This window comes from Camelus ferus, chromosome 14 (assembly GCF_009834535.1).
Source record: "Camelus ferus isolate YT-003-E chromosome 14, BCGSAC_Cfer_1.0, whole genome shotgun sequence".
Taxonomy (NCBI): Eukaryota; Metazoa; Chordata; class Mammalia; order Artiodactyla; family Camelidae; genus Camelus; species Camelus ferus.
Window position 1 is genome coordinate 31,903,491 of NC_045709.1, and position 17,594 is coordinate 31,921,084.

The 17,594-nt window shown below is 43.6% G+C and overlaps 1 protein-coding gene across 2 annotated transcripts in view; it reads right to left on the bottom strand.

Moving 5' to 3' along the window:
• Positions 1 to 2,658: 2,658 nt before the first annotated feature.
• Positions 2,659 to 17,594, bottom strand: part of LOC102514135 (basic immunoglobulin-like variable motif-containing protein) — a 54,937-nt gene continuing 40,001 nt past the window's right edge. For both annotated transcript variants that reach the window (XM_032496694.1, XM_006195215.3), the window contains 9 exons: positions 16,437 to 16,644; positions 15,007 to 16,101; positions 12,911 to 13,158; positions 12,433 to 12,552; positions 12,058 to 12,271; positions 10,287 to 10,431; positions 6,011 to 6,211; positions 5,009 to 5,093; positions 2,659 to 3,329 (listed from right to left, as the gene is read on the bottom strand). In XM_032496694.1, the coding sequence (XP_032352585.1) occupies positions 2,754 to 3,329; positions 5,009 to 5,093; positions 6,011 to 6,211; positions 10,287 to 10,431; positions 12,058 to 12,271; positions 12,433 to 12,552; positions 12,911 to 13,158; positions 15,007 to 16,101; positions 16,437 to 16,644 (2,892 nt within the window). In that variant the 3' untranslated portion in view covers positions 2,659 to 2,753. The remainder of the gene's footprint in view (positions 3,330 to 5,008; positions 5,094 to 6,010; positions 6,212 to 10,286; positions 10,432 to 12,057; positions 12,272 to 12,432; positions 12,553 to 12,910; positions 13,159 to 15,006; positions 16,102 to 16,436; positions 16,645 to 17,594) is intronic.

A 17,594-nucleotide genomic window follows, 5' to 3' on the forward strand; every position in this document is an offset into this window, starting at 1 on the left:
TCACAGAACTAGAGACAACAGAATAGTGTTTGAGCTGGAAAGGCAGCCAGGACCTGGAGCCCAGGATCCCAGAAAGAAAGGACAGAGAAGGAAGCCTGACACGCAGCACTGACTTTTCACTCACGGTATCTATTCAGGAAGATGTTTAGGGCAAGACACTAATTTTCCAAGCAGAACGTGGCTAAAAACAGAACAACCCTTAAAAGAGAAAAACACCGTGGCAGTCAGTTGGTATCCTTGGAAAACTACTTTTTAGGAAGGGGGGGGGGGACCAGGAGATGGAGTCTTAAAAAGACTGCATACCAGCCTGATTGCGTTTGGTCCTAATTGAAGTAAGGTGACCTTCCCCTCTGCTGCCTGCCGGAATACCTTCTGGAATCCTCTCCAGAGGAAGAGGCACGACGTCTACAATTTTTTAAACATAATGTCTGGCCTTCACTCAAAGTTTACCGGTCACACCAAGAAACAGACAATAGAAACAAGTCCACAGGTGATCTGACACTGGCGTTGTTTGACACAGACTTTAAAGTAACCGTGATTAAGACATACAAAACTGATGACAAGAATTACACCAAAGAACTGGAATCTGTAAAAACAAGTCAAACAGAACTGAAAATACAATAAACGAAATAAAGAGCTCAATATATGGGCTTAACAGCAAATGTAGACAAAGGTAATGAAAAGATTAATAAGGTGAAATGTAATTTTATAGCAAAAGTGAATGGTCACCGTCCTAAATAAGTTACAGGTACCCCAACTTGCTTTAAATAACGATGAATTTGCTTCGCTGCTGTTTGTCTTAAACAGACAGCCTATTTTATAGGTAAAGCAGCACCCGGAATTTTGAATTAGAAGACTTGGGTTTAGGTCACAGTGTCTTCCTACTAGGTGAGTGAATTTGGTAAAGCCAGTTAACATCTCTAAACCTGTCTCTTCCCTTGTAGGATATATCTAGGTTAAGAGGGGGGAAAAAGGGTATAATATCAAACTGTTCTATAAACACTGTACTCATGGCATAAGCTACTAGTGGTTCTGAATGTCCATTTTTCTTTTCTTCCTGGGCACACAGCACAGGTAGAGACTACATTTCTGAGTATTCCTAGTATGCTCTGAGGAATATGCTCAGTTCAGCTTAACAGGACGGGGGCAGAAGGGATTTTCCCAGTCACCCTTCACTTAAGACCTTCTGCTTGGCCAGCACTTTGGTTCTTTCCTCTTCCAGCAGCTTGCAACGCAGATGCAGCGGTGACCTGGTACAGACCGTTCATGCACCACAGCAGCCTAGGGGATGCTGAACCTGGGACCCTGAATCTCTCAGGGTGCACACGCCTTAGCAGCTCACACTGGCCAGACCGCTGAGCAAGAGACAGGGTTCCGGCTAACGCAGGCCATTGGATATGAACATCTCTTGGCTATAGCAGCTTCACCCCAGCTACTGCAGTGCAGAACAAATGTGAATTACCTACGAAAGACAACAAAATTAAATTTTAGCAAAACTACTGTTATTCTACCTACAAACACATATGCAGAAAACTCCCCATGGTGCACCTTTGAGAAATGAGAATAACATGAAAAACCTCCCCCCCACCCAAAATGCTTCTGCTTTAAATGCCTCCAGAGAAAAGCAGCATTAAAAAAAATGAGTGTATTTATGTGGAAGTTGACGTCAGAAGCTGCTAGAGAAGACTGAAGCAGAAGGCATATTTCAAATTAGGAAGGAATAAATAACGAGTGAAGGAAAGCAGCAGCTGTAGTCCAAGAATTTGAGAAGGTGGGCTGGAGAGCAGGTAATAAATGAGAACCTTAAAAAAGCATCCCGGAGTCACTAAAGGACTGTTGGAAAGTGTTCGTTTGTATTTGGGTTTCTGCAGTGAAGATGTGCATCTATATGAAGGCGGAGGGAAGGAAATGAGTAGAGCTGAACTAGCAAAGAGGCCAGCAAAGCCACAGGCTAGGGAAGGGAGTACCTCCAAGGCCTCAGAACCCGAGCTCAAAGAAACCAGTCAAACTATCCTCGGATTGATCCTCACTCTCAGCACCCAGGACTTTGGGAGTTGTTACCGCGAGGGGTCCAGCAGGGGCAGTGACAACTAAGCTTGGCTGAAGAAACGTCTGCTAACAGTGAGCAACCCCTGGAAGCCACGCCCACACTGGTTCCACTGCAGCCCTGAGCCTCCACATCTGCTTGCACAGAAGTCAGGGGGCGACAACTGAGTACTTTAAAAGCCAAAACTCACAAGACACAGGGTCAGTGCTGACAGGTGGAACCACACACCCCATGTAGGCTTCCTACTTGTTTTGCTCAAACCACAGAAAACACACTCTTCTGGTACTTGTGACAGTGAAGGTCTCCCCAGCTAGTCTTTTGAGTGGACCCCGAGGGAAAGTGGGAAGTGGTGGGGGGCAGGCCCGTACATGTCAGGGGGACCTGCCCACATGGAGCGAGAACTAAGAATGACTTTCTTATCGGCTGAGTGAGCATCAATCAACTGAAACCTTTTTTCCTCTTTTTAATGCTTTAATAACAGAAACATGGACAGAGCCTGTGACTACAAGGAAATAGTCAATGAAGAGGAAGACACTAGAAAAAATGTGACATGTGAAGAAATAATCGTCAAGTCTGGCGTCCGTATTTTTAAAAACCACACGGCGAATGCAGAGATGGTGCAAATACTTTTAATTTTATCATTTCCTCACAACAAATTCATGACGAAATGCCAGGCTGTGGGCAGTTCCACAGGACACACATGTGTTCAGCTTGTCCTCTTCCTTCCTCTCGTACTTCGGCGTTTCCTCCTCTTCTTCCCAAACACAGACCTGGCGGTGACCAGCACGCGCGGTGCCGGCTCTCCGTCGTCCTCACTGGAGCTGCTGGTGGTCCCAGGGGCTGGCCGCCCCGAGTCCTGCACCTCTGAAGGGCCGACTTTCGACTTCCCGGCTGCTGTGCCCCTGGGCGCGTTCATCAAAGAGAAAGCTTCCCCGTCCTCACCTGAAGACGCATCAGATGACTGCGAGAGGTAGGCCTCCCCCAGAAACCCCCCGCAGGGCTTGTCCCATTTAGAACCCAGCAGCCTCTTTCTTTTGGGGCTGGATGCCTCTTCCCGTCCACCTGCCGAGCTTCTCTTCAGGGTCTCCCCTTTCTCCCCATCAGGGGACTCAGCCTCCCTCTCCAAGGCGACGGACAACGCTTCTATTTCACTGGCTGCTGCCTCCCGTTCTTTTCGCAGTATGCACGTCACGGCGCGGTTCAGCCTCTGGCTCTTAATGCCCTTGGCCTCTTGATGCTCCTGCTGAGCTAATCTAAAGAAAGAATCGATTCGGAGCTGCGTCTAAAAAAATGAAATAAAATAATGATAAATCAGACGAGTGAGTAAACTTTCTAAAGCAAATCAAAGAGTTCCACCTTGATTACTGGCACTGGGTGACTCTTTCAGAAGATACTAATTCATTCTCTTTCAAAAGCCACTCTCTCCTAAATGAATTACTGACAGTAAATTTTACTTTCGCGATCACACTTAAAACAGGACTTGCACCACTTCTGTTAACTGAGTCCTCTGTCCACAGAGCAAAAGACACATCATCATACAACACCTTTAGGAGGCAACTTCACAGCATTATACACTAGGAGTCATGAGAAATATTCTTGATTTTTGTTCAGCACATCTACTTTCAGGAAGAAGTTCTTTAAAAACAGTTATATTTGGGGGAGGGTATAGCTCAGTGGTACAGTATGTGCTTAGCATGCATGACGTCTTGGGTTCAATCCCTAGTACTTCTATTTAAAAAAAAAAAGTTACATGTTGGAAAAGTTATAAGCCTGATGTTCATCACAGCATTATATATGAAAACCTGAGAATTCAAGGTCCACTAAGTGAACGGGACCCATTAAGTTAAATCTCTTTGATGAAATGTGATCTGTCCACTTCAAACAATGAAAGCTATGCAGTGCACAGAAAAACCCTTAACGTTAACCAGTGACTGGGGGGGGGGGGGGTTATATCAAATTGCACTTATGTCTGGTAATAAATATATGTGGGAAGGAGGGGAAAAATAAAAGAAAATAAACCTAAATGTTAACATCTGTGTTAGAGGAAGCAAACAACAAGTAATTTTAATTCATTTTTTTTCACTTAATAATTTTGGGGAAGTAAACATATTAACTTCTACAATGAAAAGGGAAAAAGATGTTACAGCAAGATTTATCTGAAACTGAGAAGCAGTCAGTCACTAAGCCAACTGGTTTTCCCTGTCAGCTGGCGTTCAGTGCTTCCAGTACAGAAAACCATCAAACAAACAATAGGAAACTTCCTGGAAAGGTCGTCCGCCTCAGTTTTATATATTTACTTTTTTTCAAAATTAACCCAACCTAGTGGGAAAAGATTTAATTTAAATATAGATCTTGCAGGATGTGGTCTGAATTCTGCTGAGCTGTGTGCCTGCACGCGCGTCGTGTGGGCTGTCTCGGGGTGGGAGGAGGCTTCTGCGTGCACAGGAGCATACTCATGGAGAAGCAAGACGCAGTCACCTACACAGGGGGACTGAGGGCCGTACGAAGGCCTCTTTTCTCCTCAGAAATCTCTCCCATCGATACACCATGACTGAATTTGTACCTTGGATGATTCACGTATAGAATTAAAGAACATTAATACTTGGAGAGACTTAATGATCAGGATTGCTTTGGACTGGGCCCTTAGACTTTTAAAAAAGGAAAATAGCCCTGAAAGGGTAAAATATTTAACCATAAACACCTCAGTGTGCAAACCACTATTAGACTGTTTTCTTCAAAATCAAAATATGAAAGGGTATCAAAGTCCAGCCCTAAGAGTGAAATTGGAGATTGAAGACAAAGTCCAGTTTTCCCATTTTCTGTTTTCCTCTGTTCTCTTATCTAAAGTACAATCATTTAAAAATGTCTATCACATGCCCTAACATAGAAGAGCCACTGGCCTCACAGCCTTCCTGCGTTTACTCTCTGGCCTGAACTTAGGCAAAGAGCTGCCAGGATTACCTGCTGGGCATTCAGTTGCTTTAACACTGGAAACAGAGATTCATCTGTCTTTGTCCTGTTCCAGCCAAAATACCGCTGACAAAACATGCAGGCAGTTAAGACTTATCCATGTTTTTAGAGATATTTAAACAGGTAATAAATAAAAAGGTCCAAAGAACCCACCCTTGATTCCATTCCCCATACCTTCAAAGCTTTTCATATTTATAAAGATTCAAATGATGAAAGAATAACAAAAATTGATACATTGTAACTATCTTTCAATAAAAATAAAAAATAGAAAAAATAAATAGAATAAAAAGAACAAAACTAATCAAATTTCCTGTTCTTTCAGAGTGAACAGTATCTGGTTGTAACTACTAGTGCTCTTCACTGCTTATTTCAAATAAGATCTCAATAAAAATAACTAAATAATGATAACATGGAAGCAACCCAAGCCGCCCATCCACAGATAAATGGATGAGCAGAATGTGACACCGCACACAATGGAATAGTATTCAGCCTTGAAAAGGAAATTCTGACACAGACTACAACTTGGATGAACCCTGAGGATATTACACCAAGTGGAATAAGCCAGTCACACACAGACCAATACTGTATGACTCCACTCCAACAGTCAAAATCATAGAGACAGATAGCAGAAAGGTGGTGGGCAGGGGCTGCAGGGAGGGGAATGGGGAGTTACTGTTTAATGGGTACAGAGTTTCTGTTTCACAAGATGAAAGGAGGTATGAGAATGGATGGTGGCGATGGTTACACAAAAGTGTGAACGTATTTAATAACCACTGAACAGTACCCTTAAAATGGTTAAGACGGTAAATTTTATGTTACGGGTATTTTACCACAAAAGAAAAAAATTAAGGAGAGGGAAAAAAGGAACTGAAAGGAGCATCTCAGAAAATGGAATATTAAGGAAAAACTGATCCAAGTTCATGCTCCATGAGTTTTAAATCGAAACACGCATTTGACTCAATGTTCCTCATGTTTTACTAAGTGAAAGGATATTCTCTAATCTTGTCAAGATCGGGCTTCCCCCACAGAAACGAGCCCTTGGAGTCATCGACCACGGGTCTGAGGTAAGCGTCCGCAACAGCTGGGTTAGGAAAGCCAGGTGTGAGCTGCAACTTGCGCAGCTTTTTTTTCACTTTGGTGTCGTAAGGATTAGGTCTTATCTTCTTGTTTTTTTGCGCTTCATGCCACCACTCTCTAGAAGGCAAAGGAGACAAGTCTTCATGAAACAGGGAGACCTTACAGTAGATGCACTGCAGATAAAGACTTACGTTTAAGGTTCAGAGATGTAAACTCAAGTCCCAACTCCAAAACGAAGTCTGTGACTTACAGAATAACAATGTTATCTTTTTTTTGTGTTATTAATACAATCTGTAAGGATGGCAAACACGGACTGGAAGCTTACTCTGGGTGTGACACTGTGTTACCTGTTCTACACGCCCCATCATCACACGAGCACCTCCTACCACCGTCCTCATGTCACAGACAAGGAAACTGAACTCAAGCAGAAGTCACTCGCTCAAGATTTCACAGCTGGGATTGGTACGCTCTCCCTCCAGAACCCACACTCTCAAAGAAGTCACAGCTCCCCTGGGTCTCTTTCCCAGTGGTCAAATGAAGTAATGTACCTTGAGTCAACTACAATAAGGGACCCAGAATATTTAATAAAATAAAAATGCTAAAAAGGTGTTAGAATTTTAAACTGTGAAACAGAACTCCACAACAAGTATGATCCCAATATTGGAGAAAATGCATATATGTGGAGAAAGAGAGGAAAAGTAAATAGGGACATTTAAAATAATAAAAGTACGGACGCCTATTATTTTACCGTGTGCTAGGCAATCTAAGTGAGGAGACAACTGCATCGTTTTCATGTTTTATTCATTTTTCAATTTTTCCACTGTGGGCACAAATCACTACAGTGGGTTAAAGATAGTCCCCTATTCTCAGACCCTCCTTCCAACAAGAAGTGTCCCCTCCCCTTGAGCTGGCTGGGCTTTTGGCTGAGGAAGTGACACTGTGCCAGGCCTTCAGAGACTGCAGTTTCCACTTCCTGTTTCTTAGAATATTAGCCCTGGAAGCAGCCGACATGCTGTGAGGAAGCTCCAGCTGGTGAAGAGGACCAGATGGAGAGGGTCCAAGTCCAAGGCCCCCGGGGCAAAGCGCGGGCTGAGCTCCAGCTGACAGCACCACTTGCCAGCCACGTGTGAGCCATCTCAAGTGGCCCCCCCAGCCCAGCTGCGATGCCCCCGACAGCGATGGAACCAGGCGAGACATCCCCACACAGTCTGATCAAACTGTGGAGTCCTGAGCACAATCTGTAACGGGGGCTGTCTGAAGTCACTGAGGTATAAGGTAGTTTGTGGTGTGGCAACAGATAACCAGAAAAACCTAAACAACTTGGAAACAAGAATGGCATAAGAGTTAAAAACATAAATACAACCCTCACCAATCTATGCATTCACAGAACCTTTAAAAAAAACTACATTTCACCGCTTCATACTTAATTAGACTTAAGAACTGACTCACAGACCTGCTCTCAGCCAGTGTGCCATCTCCCCAGTGCAGGAGCGCCATCTAGTGTTAGAACAGACTAACTGCAGTCTTCGTGCAGGATCAAAATGCAAAAGGGGAAAAAAAAGATCTACCTTCACCAGTTTTACAATATTGCTCAGAGTGCACTGGGAGAACACCTATAATTCTCCCCTACTCTCTTTTGAATTTCCTTCATTGAAATAGTCATCATAACTGCCAGCCTGGAATATCAGCACACTACACTGTCAGCTCCTCAAACGAAAAAGCTCACCCCTCCGTAAAGCAAGAGGCCCAGACACTTGACATAAAAAGGAAAGAGGGCATCTGACAACCAGCTGGGGCGGGGGGGTGGGGGTGGCGGAGTGGGGGTGTATGGACACACAACGAAGAGTGGCAGCAACTGTAGCAAAACTGAAGAATCTGTGCCCTGACCAAGCCAGTGGGGAGGAATTGCTGTTCTGTTTTTGGGCTTTTTGGAATTTTGGACTCAGTATCTTCAGCTTTTTAATTTCCTCCCAAGAAAATCCAAAATTTTCTGTGAAACCTGCCCCAACTGTGTGGGTAGCCAATTCAAAATTAAAAAAGAGCACACTGTGTGGGCCAAACCAAACACAGCCGGGCTGCACTGAGGCCGCAGACCCGGAGCAGCTCTGCTTTACGGGGGAGGGACTGGCCGGGCCTGGTGAGAAGACAGCAGGCCACACTCGGGGCTTCACTGCTCTTCCTCCGTCTTCCTGCTCGTTAACTGCACCATCCCAACCCTGCAGAGCCCGGGAGGCTGGGGCAGAAACCGCCAGAGCTGATTAAAGAGGTAACCACTCAAACAGCAACGAGCCACCAAAAACTGTTGAGGAAAAAAGAAAATGGCATAAACAGGCATGCGCTAGATCAGAACTGCAAACTGTCAAGAAACATGAAAAAAAATTTAATAACCAGGACACCAAATCATAAAGTTAGATGCAACTTTCACTTATCCTAAAATAATACTCAGGTAAGAACTCAAAGATATGGCTATAAAGTCACTCAGAGCAGTGTTAGTTTAGACCTTAAAAAAAAAACCAGACATAATAATAGGCATTTGATTAAATTATTCAATCATGCTATATCAAAAGACTACAATGGAGTCATTAAAAACAGTGATGTAAGTCTATATACTGTTGATAATAGGCCCTGTTCTATCACCACATAAGTTACAAGTAACACAAAAGTATACAGCATCATCCCATTCTTGTAACAAACAATAACACACACACACTGATATGAGTATAGTTGTATATACATGTGTGACTGTATATAAAATGCATGAGTACCCTGCACGCAGAAAAGCCTAAAATTATATAAACAAAATGTTACCTGTAATCGTTCTAATCCATATTTTATCATTTTCTAGTACATATTTATTATTTGTATAAAAGTTATTTGTAACCTAATCACCTCCCTTACCACCCCCAAAAAACAACAAAAAAATCTTTTAGGGGAGGGGGCATATAACTTAAGTGGTAGAGCTCATGCTTAGCTAGGTCCTAGGTTCAGTCCCCAGCACCTCCTCTAAAAGTAAAATAAATAAATAAACCTAATTTTTAAAAAAACTTTAAAAATAAAAGTGATTTGTACTTCTGCAAGTTATTTATATATCGTGACTTACAAGCAACCTAACAACTTACTTACAGTACATACGTTGCCTCAAAAGTAATAAAATCATCAGGAGAGATGGAGAAAGCATGAAATAAACACTGGTATGTGTGCTAAGGCTGGAGGACAGCAGTCACTCAATTTTGTATTTAAGTTTTAATTCTAATCACCAAATCTTCAGACCAGAACATCCCAGAATTTTTCAAACACAGGAGCTACGATTGTAGAGAACACTAAAGAATCATTAAATCAACTACTGCCAAACAGTATCTCATGACAAACTGATGACTAAAAGATGCCGTCACAACCTGGGAGCAGACTAAAAACCACTGAATTATGTACTTAAGAGTTAAATTTATGGTGTGTGAATTGTATTTTAATTTTTTTTTTAAAAAGCCACCAAGGGGCAAACTTAAAAAAGAACTACTCTTGGGGAGTGGGTGTAACTCAGTGTACAGTGCATGCTTAGCATGCACAAGATCCTGAGTTCAATTCCCAGTATCTCTGTTAAAAAAAAAAAAAAAAAAGCTACTATATTAAGAAAAAATTAAAAAGTGTACTCCAAGTGCAGCACCACTCTGGGTCCTGCACCAAAGGCGACCCATCCCCCACCACTGAATCTCAGTCTGCATGCAGCAAGACGCCACTGGCACGTGTCCCCATGCCCTGCTCGGGCCGCTCTCCCTCAGAACACTCAGCACACAGAAGGACAGACACATGTACAAGCACAAGCCCCTTGGTGGACAGCCTGTGACTTAGTCATCTTCCCTGTTCCAGCCTATCGTGACATCTGGCACAGTCACTATTCAGTAAACACCTGAACGCATGGAATGGTAACTTCTACACCCCTGGGAAGCCCCACAGGACTGGCTATGCGCCCTTAAACTCAGAGAAGCCTGGCACCTTCAAAAACAATTGTCTCTGATCTTGTCAAACTCTAGACTCTAGAAAAGGGAAAACAAACTTGAGTAACCCCAACCAACACCTCCTCCTGTTTTCTCAAAGGACAATGATTTGTGACAGTTCATGACGTAAATAATAGTTCTGTTTAACTATTTATCTATATCCCAAGTACCTGAACTAAAGAAATTAAGAAAGAACTTACGAGAATTTTAGGAGAGGTTCCAGGCCGTGTCCAGGAAATTCATTGAGAATTTCCATAGCTGTAACACAACCCACAGTTGGTACTCCTTCTGTATAATCACTTCCAAGCAAATAGGCCAAATTTATTAATTTGTTCCGGTCCAATCCTGTAAGAGTAAGAGTATTACATATTTTAAAATTGGTATTTTATTAACATTTATGACATAACATTTATAAGCATCTTATTACATAGCTAACATATATGCATACATATCCTTTTCCAATGTCGAAAGACATCTCGCTTTTACTATTTGAAATAGATTCTTTTTTAAAAATAGCTCTGTTAGAATTTTTAAAGTTTCATCCATCCTCACAGCTTTAAATGCCATATAAACGCTGACCCCCAAATTCAGCTCTCTAACCTGGATCTCTCCTTGAACCACAGTCACTCATCCTCAACTGTCCCCTTAACTCTCCACTGGGATGTCAGACGGGCATCTCAGAAACAACACATCCAGACCTGGACCCCCACCTCTCCCTGCTCCACCGGCTCCTTCCCGAGTCTCTCTCATTAAAGTGAGTCTATTCCATCCTCGACTGCACTCCTTCTCCCACGTCACAGCGCAGTCCACCTGCAGGTCCTCTCCACAGCACACTTGGCCCCCCTTGACTTCAGTCTCCTCCTTCCTCTCTGATGTGAACTCTTACTGTTCTCATTCACTCCTGCTGGCCTCTGGATCCGTTTCCTGGGCGGCCGTGACAAAGTACTCAGACTGAGGATTTATTTCCTCATAGTTCTGGAGGCTAGAAGTCTGAAATCAAGGTGCCACGGGGCTGGTTTCTCCTGAGCCTCTCTCCTTGGCTCACAGCTGACTGTCTCCCTGCTTCTTCCTTTTATGTCCTGATCTCCTTTTCTTACAAGGACACCAGTCAGACTGGATTAGGGTCCACCCTAATATCTCATTTAAAGACCCTCTCTTCAAGCACAGTCATACTCTGAGGTACTGGGAGCTAGGACTATAACATCTGGATTTTGGGGAGACACAGGTCAGCCCCTAACAGCCTCCATTCTTCCCTAGAACACATCAAGCAGGCTTCTGCCCCAGGGCCTTTGCACATGCCAGTCCATTTGTCTGACATGCTTCTCCACAAGGTATCCACAACACCTGCTTCCTCTCTCTTTAAGGCCCCAGCCCAAAAGGTACCTATTGTAAAGCCTTTCCTGACCACATGGGACACGCACTTCCTGTGACCACAGGTCACTCTCACCTCTCTTTTACTGCTTTATTTTTCTACATGGCCCATACCACTGTCAATTTATGATTTATGTATTTTTTATCACCTGTTTCTCTTACTAGACTGTTTTATTCCCTTCTGTTTCCCCATTCCCCATTGCCAAGAACAACGGGCACACAGGAATCACTCAGTATATATTTGCTGATTGAATGGGAGGACAAAGGATCACTGCCAGAAACAACATGGGACCATGAGGCGTCTCCCACCCGCCTCCCCTCTACACCGCCTTTGGTTTACTCTAGAGAGCTCAGGGAAGCAGAGTGTCACCAAGCCTGATGATTAAAAACTGCATAAGATGTCTAAATGGTACTAGGCTTTTAATTTCTTAGTTCTATGTTAAAAATCCCACTTTTCTACATAATCAAAAGATCATTTCTATGAAAACTTGAAATCTACCACTTCCATTAATGCATCAGATTAGTTCCTCGGGAAGAAAAAATTCATAATACAAATTCTGGAGGGAAATTGCACAAGGTAAGCGTACTCGGAAGTCTTACCTAGTTGGTTGTGAAAGTCCACATACTGGTAGTATTCTACAAACTTGTTTTTATTAAAGAAGTTTTTATAGACATGCCGTGCTCCAAAGAGCCAAATATCGCTGTCATCAGTGATTGTTCCAGAAGTCTGATCGGTCAGATCCAGGATGGCACACTGAGCCTCTGCTTCCATGGGAGCCTCGATGTAGGGGATGCCAAACAGGCGGAGAAGCTCCTGGAGGGTTACAGACACACGGTGACCCTGGGAGATGTGGTACTGGGCCTCGAGCCAGAAGCAGGAGCAGTGCTCAACCAGGTTGTTTAACACACATTCCCTCATGAAGTCTGATTAAATAAAGATCTCGGCAGGTGACGGCCCAAGCGGGTTGCACCCACCTGGCTTTCCAGGAACATCTGGCCTGTCACGGTAGCGGCGATCCGCTCCTGCTGCTGCTTCTGAGATTTCAGTGAATTCTGTTGTGCTAAAAGGTCACTCTCCAGGGTCTCCAGCTCCTCCTATAAAGTAGATTCATTTGTAGATAATTATGTTAATAACCCAGTTAAGCTCATGTGTTATTAAAAAAAAAAAAAGCCTGTATTTTGTCTGACTGAAGTTACCACTAAGATTTTTCTCCTTATGAAGTTTTCCATTTGCGTTTCTCAGCAAGTCTGTGATATCTTTAGGGTTCCCTCACTAAGTCACACGGAAAGTGGACACTACCCCAGACAGCAACCTACACAGAAAAGGAGGCATCAGCAGGAACAAGGTGCGTGCAAACAGCTACTAAGTACTCGCCCGGTAACTCATTAGAACTCAGAGCTACTTAACCCGGCTTCCTCAGCAATCAGTGAAAACACCATGTCGCGTTATTACCAGATCAATATCTTGCCATTCACTGGGGGCATCGTCTGCCTCTCTCGCAGTTTCTTCAAGTGGCTCGGGATGCACGGCCTCTCTCTCAGAGTGGTCTCTCAGGAGGCCCTCGGAGTCCCTGGGGGATTCTTCCCTCTCAATTCCCACCAGCTCCTCTTCACTTTGTCCAGAGGGAGGTTTGGAAGCTTCGTGTAACTCAGCCTGAAGTTCATCGTCACTATTTACACTCCGCACTTCAATGAAACTTCCTGTACCAAAATAATAAGGTCACTTTACCTATAACCAAAACCTTAAAATCTCCTGAAATCATCAAGAGCTTTCCAAGGGGTCCTGAAAAATGTTCTACCCTAAAAAACAAGAGGCTTGAATGCAAAAGGAAACATGTAACCGTAGTATACTATTATTAAACTTTTAGTTAGATACACTGGCACTGTCTTTGAAATTAGAAACCCAGCTTTCAAAAATTTACATATTTGCTTTATACAAAAATGTTCTCTAAGTTAACTGGTATCATTTTAAAATTCAGGAGGAGGGTATAGCTCAAGCAGTAGAGTGCATGCATGAGGTCCTGGGTTCAATCCCCCATACCGCCACTAAAAAAAAACAATAATAATAAACAAATACACACATACACATATATATATAAATAAAATAAATTACCTCCCACAAATAAATAAATAAAAATTGGCCATGCTAAAAAAAAACAAAAAACAAAAAAGACGAGCTAAAAAAATTTTTTTAAATAAAATTCAAAGAGATTATCAGGGTATACACAGCCATGGCAGTTGTTAAAAATATTATTATGCTATTTCACTATGAACACAGCAAAGAATAAAGCTGTGACTTAGTGGAAAGGTCCTGCATAAGGACTCAGGAGAATCAGCTCTTCCTCTTCCACTTTCCTTCCCTCCTCTCTTGATGTCTTTTCTTTTCTTTAAAAAGTACTTACTGATTCCCTTCCTTCACTTCAGGTGGAGGCTGGGTCTGAGGTCACACTCAGGACGTGGGACTCTCGGGGCCAGGGGGTGGGGCCAAGGTGAGATGGAGAGATGGTTACAATAGAGAATGAGCAAACAAGTAAACACACTGAAGATGATGGAAGGCTCCTCACTGTTAGAAAGGGACACATCAAACAAGCAGAGTCTAAGCGGGGAGGGTATAGTTCGGTGGTAGAGCGCAGGCTTAGGATGCACGAGGGCCTGGGCTCAATCCCCAGTACCTCCTCCAAATATAAATAAATAAGCCCATTTACTTCCCCCTCATTAAAAAAAAAAGAAGGTAGAGTCTAGAAAGAGGTCTGTGACGCTGGACTGGAACTGCAGCTACCAGGGTGAACTTGTGAGTATACACAGGGTCCCACTCACAGGGGCCAGAGTTGGGATTCAAACCCCATCTGATGGCCCCGGAGCTGGAGCTTCGTGATCTACACGGCACTGCTCTCTCCCGTCTCCACACTCTGGTCACCTCTGCAGGGGAGCTGACATAAGAAGGTGGTGTCACCTTGCCACCCTCAGCTGGCAACTCACATTTTTCAGCCATTCTCCCCATGTCCACAGTGACCACAAAGACACTACCGTGAGGGCTGACTCTGGGGTGAGAAAGAAATTTTATCCAGTATGCAATTCTGCAAATATGAAATCTGCAAATAATGAGGACCAATTGTGTGCATACGTATAAATATAAAATATACATGTGTGCATACAGAGAGAGGCAGAGAGATATGATAAAGCCAGGGTGGTAAAATGCCAGCCACTGAGGTCCTGAAGGAAATACAGTGCTTTCAAATATTTCTTCAACCTTTTAAAATATGTAATTGTTTCAAAATAAAAAGTTAAAAAAAAATTAAAGGAAAACTCACCTTTACTTTCTCCAACTAAGGCACTCCCTCCCTTTAAAAACAATAAAAAGAGTAGCCAGACAGGAAAGGTCAAGATTCCATCACTAGCTGTGTGTCTTTGGGAAAGTCAGTTTGCCTCTCTGGGTCTTCAGTTCATCACCTGAATGAAGTGGGAACTGGGCTACACTAAAGGCTCTCTCGGTTCCTGCAGAAGTGAAATCCTACTTGTCTTTCTCTCTCAAAGAGCACCAGCACCTACCATCAGATTCACTTTCCTCACAGTCGATTTCCGTTGGCTCCATGGACTCTGGAACTGAAACTGAATCTCGGCCTGCAGATGCAACAGTCTCATGTTCTTGGATGGTTTTCAAGACATGTTCACACGCTTTGGCATTAACTGATTCTACATTTCCCAAGTTACTTATTGTCTCGAAAGGGACACTTAGCACGTTACTCAATTCTTGCAAACTGGCAGTGCCAACAACTTCACAAGTAGGAATTTTTTCACATTCTGCTCCATGGTCACGTGAAAGAACAGAGGTATCAAATTTATCCTCAGGTGGAAGAAGCTCTCGTTGTAACTCAAGCTCTCTGGTAAACGTTTCATTCCGTGATACAGAACTTGGAGTCATGGGAGGTGGTGGTGTCAGTTCTGCTCCACTCTGGAGCCCAGGGGCATCCCCAGGTGTCGCCACTACGCCTTCTAAAGGGGCTAGATCCTTTCTGTCCTCTGGAGCCTCATCGCTCTTCTGAAAGGCTTCCTTCACCAGGGGAATGAATGACGTCTGTTCTTGCGGGACGCCGTGGCCTTGACGAAAGACAGTGCTCGGTACATGGGCTGGGTCTGCAGGCTCTTTCTCATCAGCAGCGCTGGTGATGCGCTCCTCGCTGTCTGGATGAGGCACTGTTGCCAGCAGCACTCCTTTCCCATCCCTCACTCTGGGCCCTTCGTCACTTTCTTCATCAGAACTGCTCGAGAGCAGCCTTCTCACTCCTGACCCTCGTGTCTGCCCGTGGTTCCTGGCGCGCACTCGCACGTCTTCATCTTCATCATCATCCAGAGCTTTCTGAATAGCCAGGAGGGTCTGCGGCGACACCGAGCCTTCGGGCGCAGGGGCGGGCAGACTCTTCCCGCCCGGCTGCCTCTGCTCCTCACTCTCTTCTGTGCTGCCTCCCAGCACAGCATCCTGCACAGCCAGGGAGGTTCCTGGAGAAGGAGGGGAAGGTTCGGGCTCTTTCTTTGGCTTCAGTTTTCCACATGGAGATGATGTCACATCAGAAGACCTGCTGGGCACATCACTGCAAGAAGGAAGAGATGCTGAATCCTCTTCTGTGACCTTCTTAGCTTGAATACCTCGAGAAAAATTAAAACATTCTCACCATGTAGTTTCACAGAGTGATAGCAGGCTTCTAGTGAGATGAACAAGAGCACAGGGGTTCTTCTAAATGAAGTTACACATTTCCATTTAATCACAACTAAGAGTGAATCCGTTAACTGATTTTAAAGTGAGTTGGTACAATACTAGTTAATACATTAATGGCCTGTGTACATTATTATTACACTAATAATAAATAATCATAGTTAATAAATTAATAGGACTTCATATTATCTAGGGGTGGTAGTTTACAGAATTGAGAGACAACATATTTTTGGTTTTTAACCATCAAGTACGTGATGGTATCTGATACCTTTTATCAAGATGTAATGTGAAGTGTCTTCAGAGACCACCCTCCTTGACTCTACCTCCTTCAGAAAGCCTCCTTCATCTTCATATTGCCTTTGGATTTGTCCTGAATGTTGTTGATTCATTTCCTTTTGGACATTTTCTATCTGTTGGTTTAGATAGTTTTTTTTAAGCAAGCCTTTGAGCTGGTACTGCGAAAAGTCATTGGACTCCTAAAGCAAAAGAAATAGATGTTTTTACATTAAATATAGATAATGTTCCCATATTTCCATCCCTTTCCCCCAGCACAGATAAAGGACAATTGACTTTTTTTCATTGGTGGCATTTTCATACTAGGAAAGTAAAATTTGGATAGTAGGGAAAAGCTATGATTGCGTTGTTAAAGAATAATCCTTCAAACAAAAAGAACTGGGCAGAAGAAAGGAAATCATGGATGCTGTTAATGACTTAATCACTTGCTCAAAAAACATTTATTGAGTGTGTAATGCATGCCAGGCACTGTGACATTTTGATTATGACCTAAGAGATAGACAATCTTTTAGAACGGAAGTGCCCAGCACAGCCCCTGGTCCATAAAGGACACACAGTAAGTCACTGCAACCAGTTATTAACCTGATTTATAAAGCACTTCCTAAGTAAGGCATCCTTCTGAGTGTTTTTATACATGTTACCCCATTTTATTCTAAACCACCGATGAGACAGATGTGATCATGTCCATTCTACAACCGAAGAAACTGAGACTGAAATAGCTCAAGTAAGCTCTCCAGAGCCTCACAGCTCGTTAAGCGGTAGATCTGGGGCCAAAGGCAGGTTGCTGAGCCTTACACTAAACTGCCTCTATTACTGTTACAATTATTACTTTTTTTAATTACCAACATTACTATTATCAACATTGCATTTGCCCAATGTACAGGCAGTGCGAAGGTCCAGCTTGTATGACTCAGAACTCCCCTCGGCCGCCAGGATGACAGAGCCAGGAGCTGCACACCCTGCCACCCGGGCCCCCCAGTCCCAGGGGCTCTGAGGTGGCAGGAAGAGAATCAAGTGGAGCACATCTTCAGGGACCGTCTCTCTCTCTCCCATCCCGCCCACTGTTGTTTACTCAATCCAAATCTTACTTCCTCAAAGGCCAGCCAGAGACCCTTTCATGCTCAAGAAATAA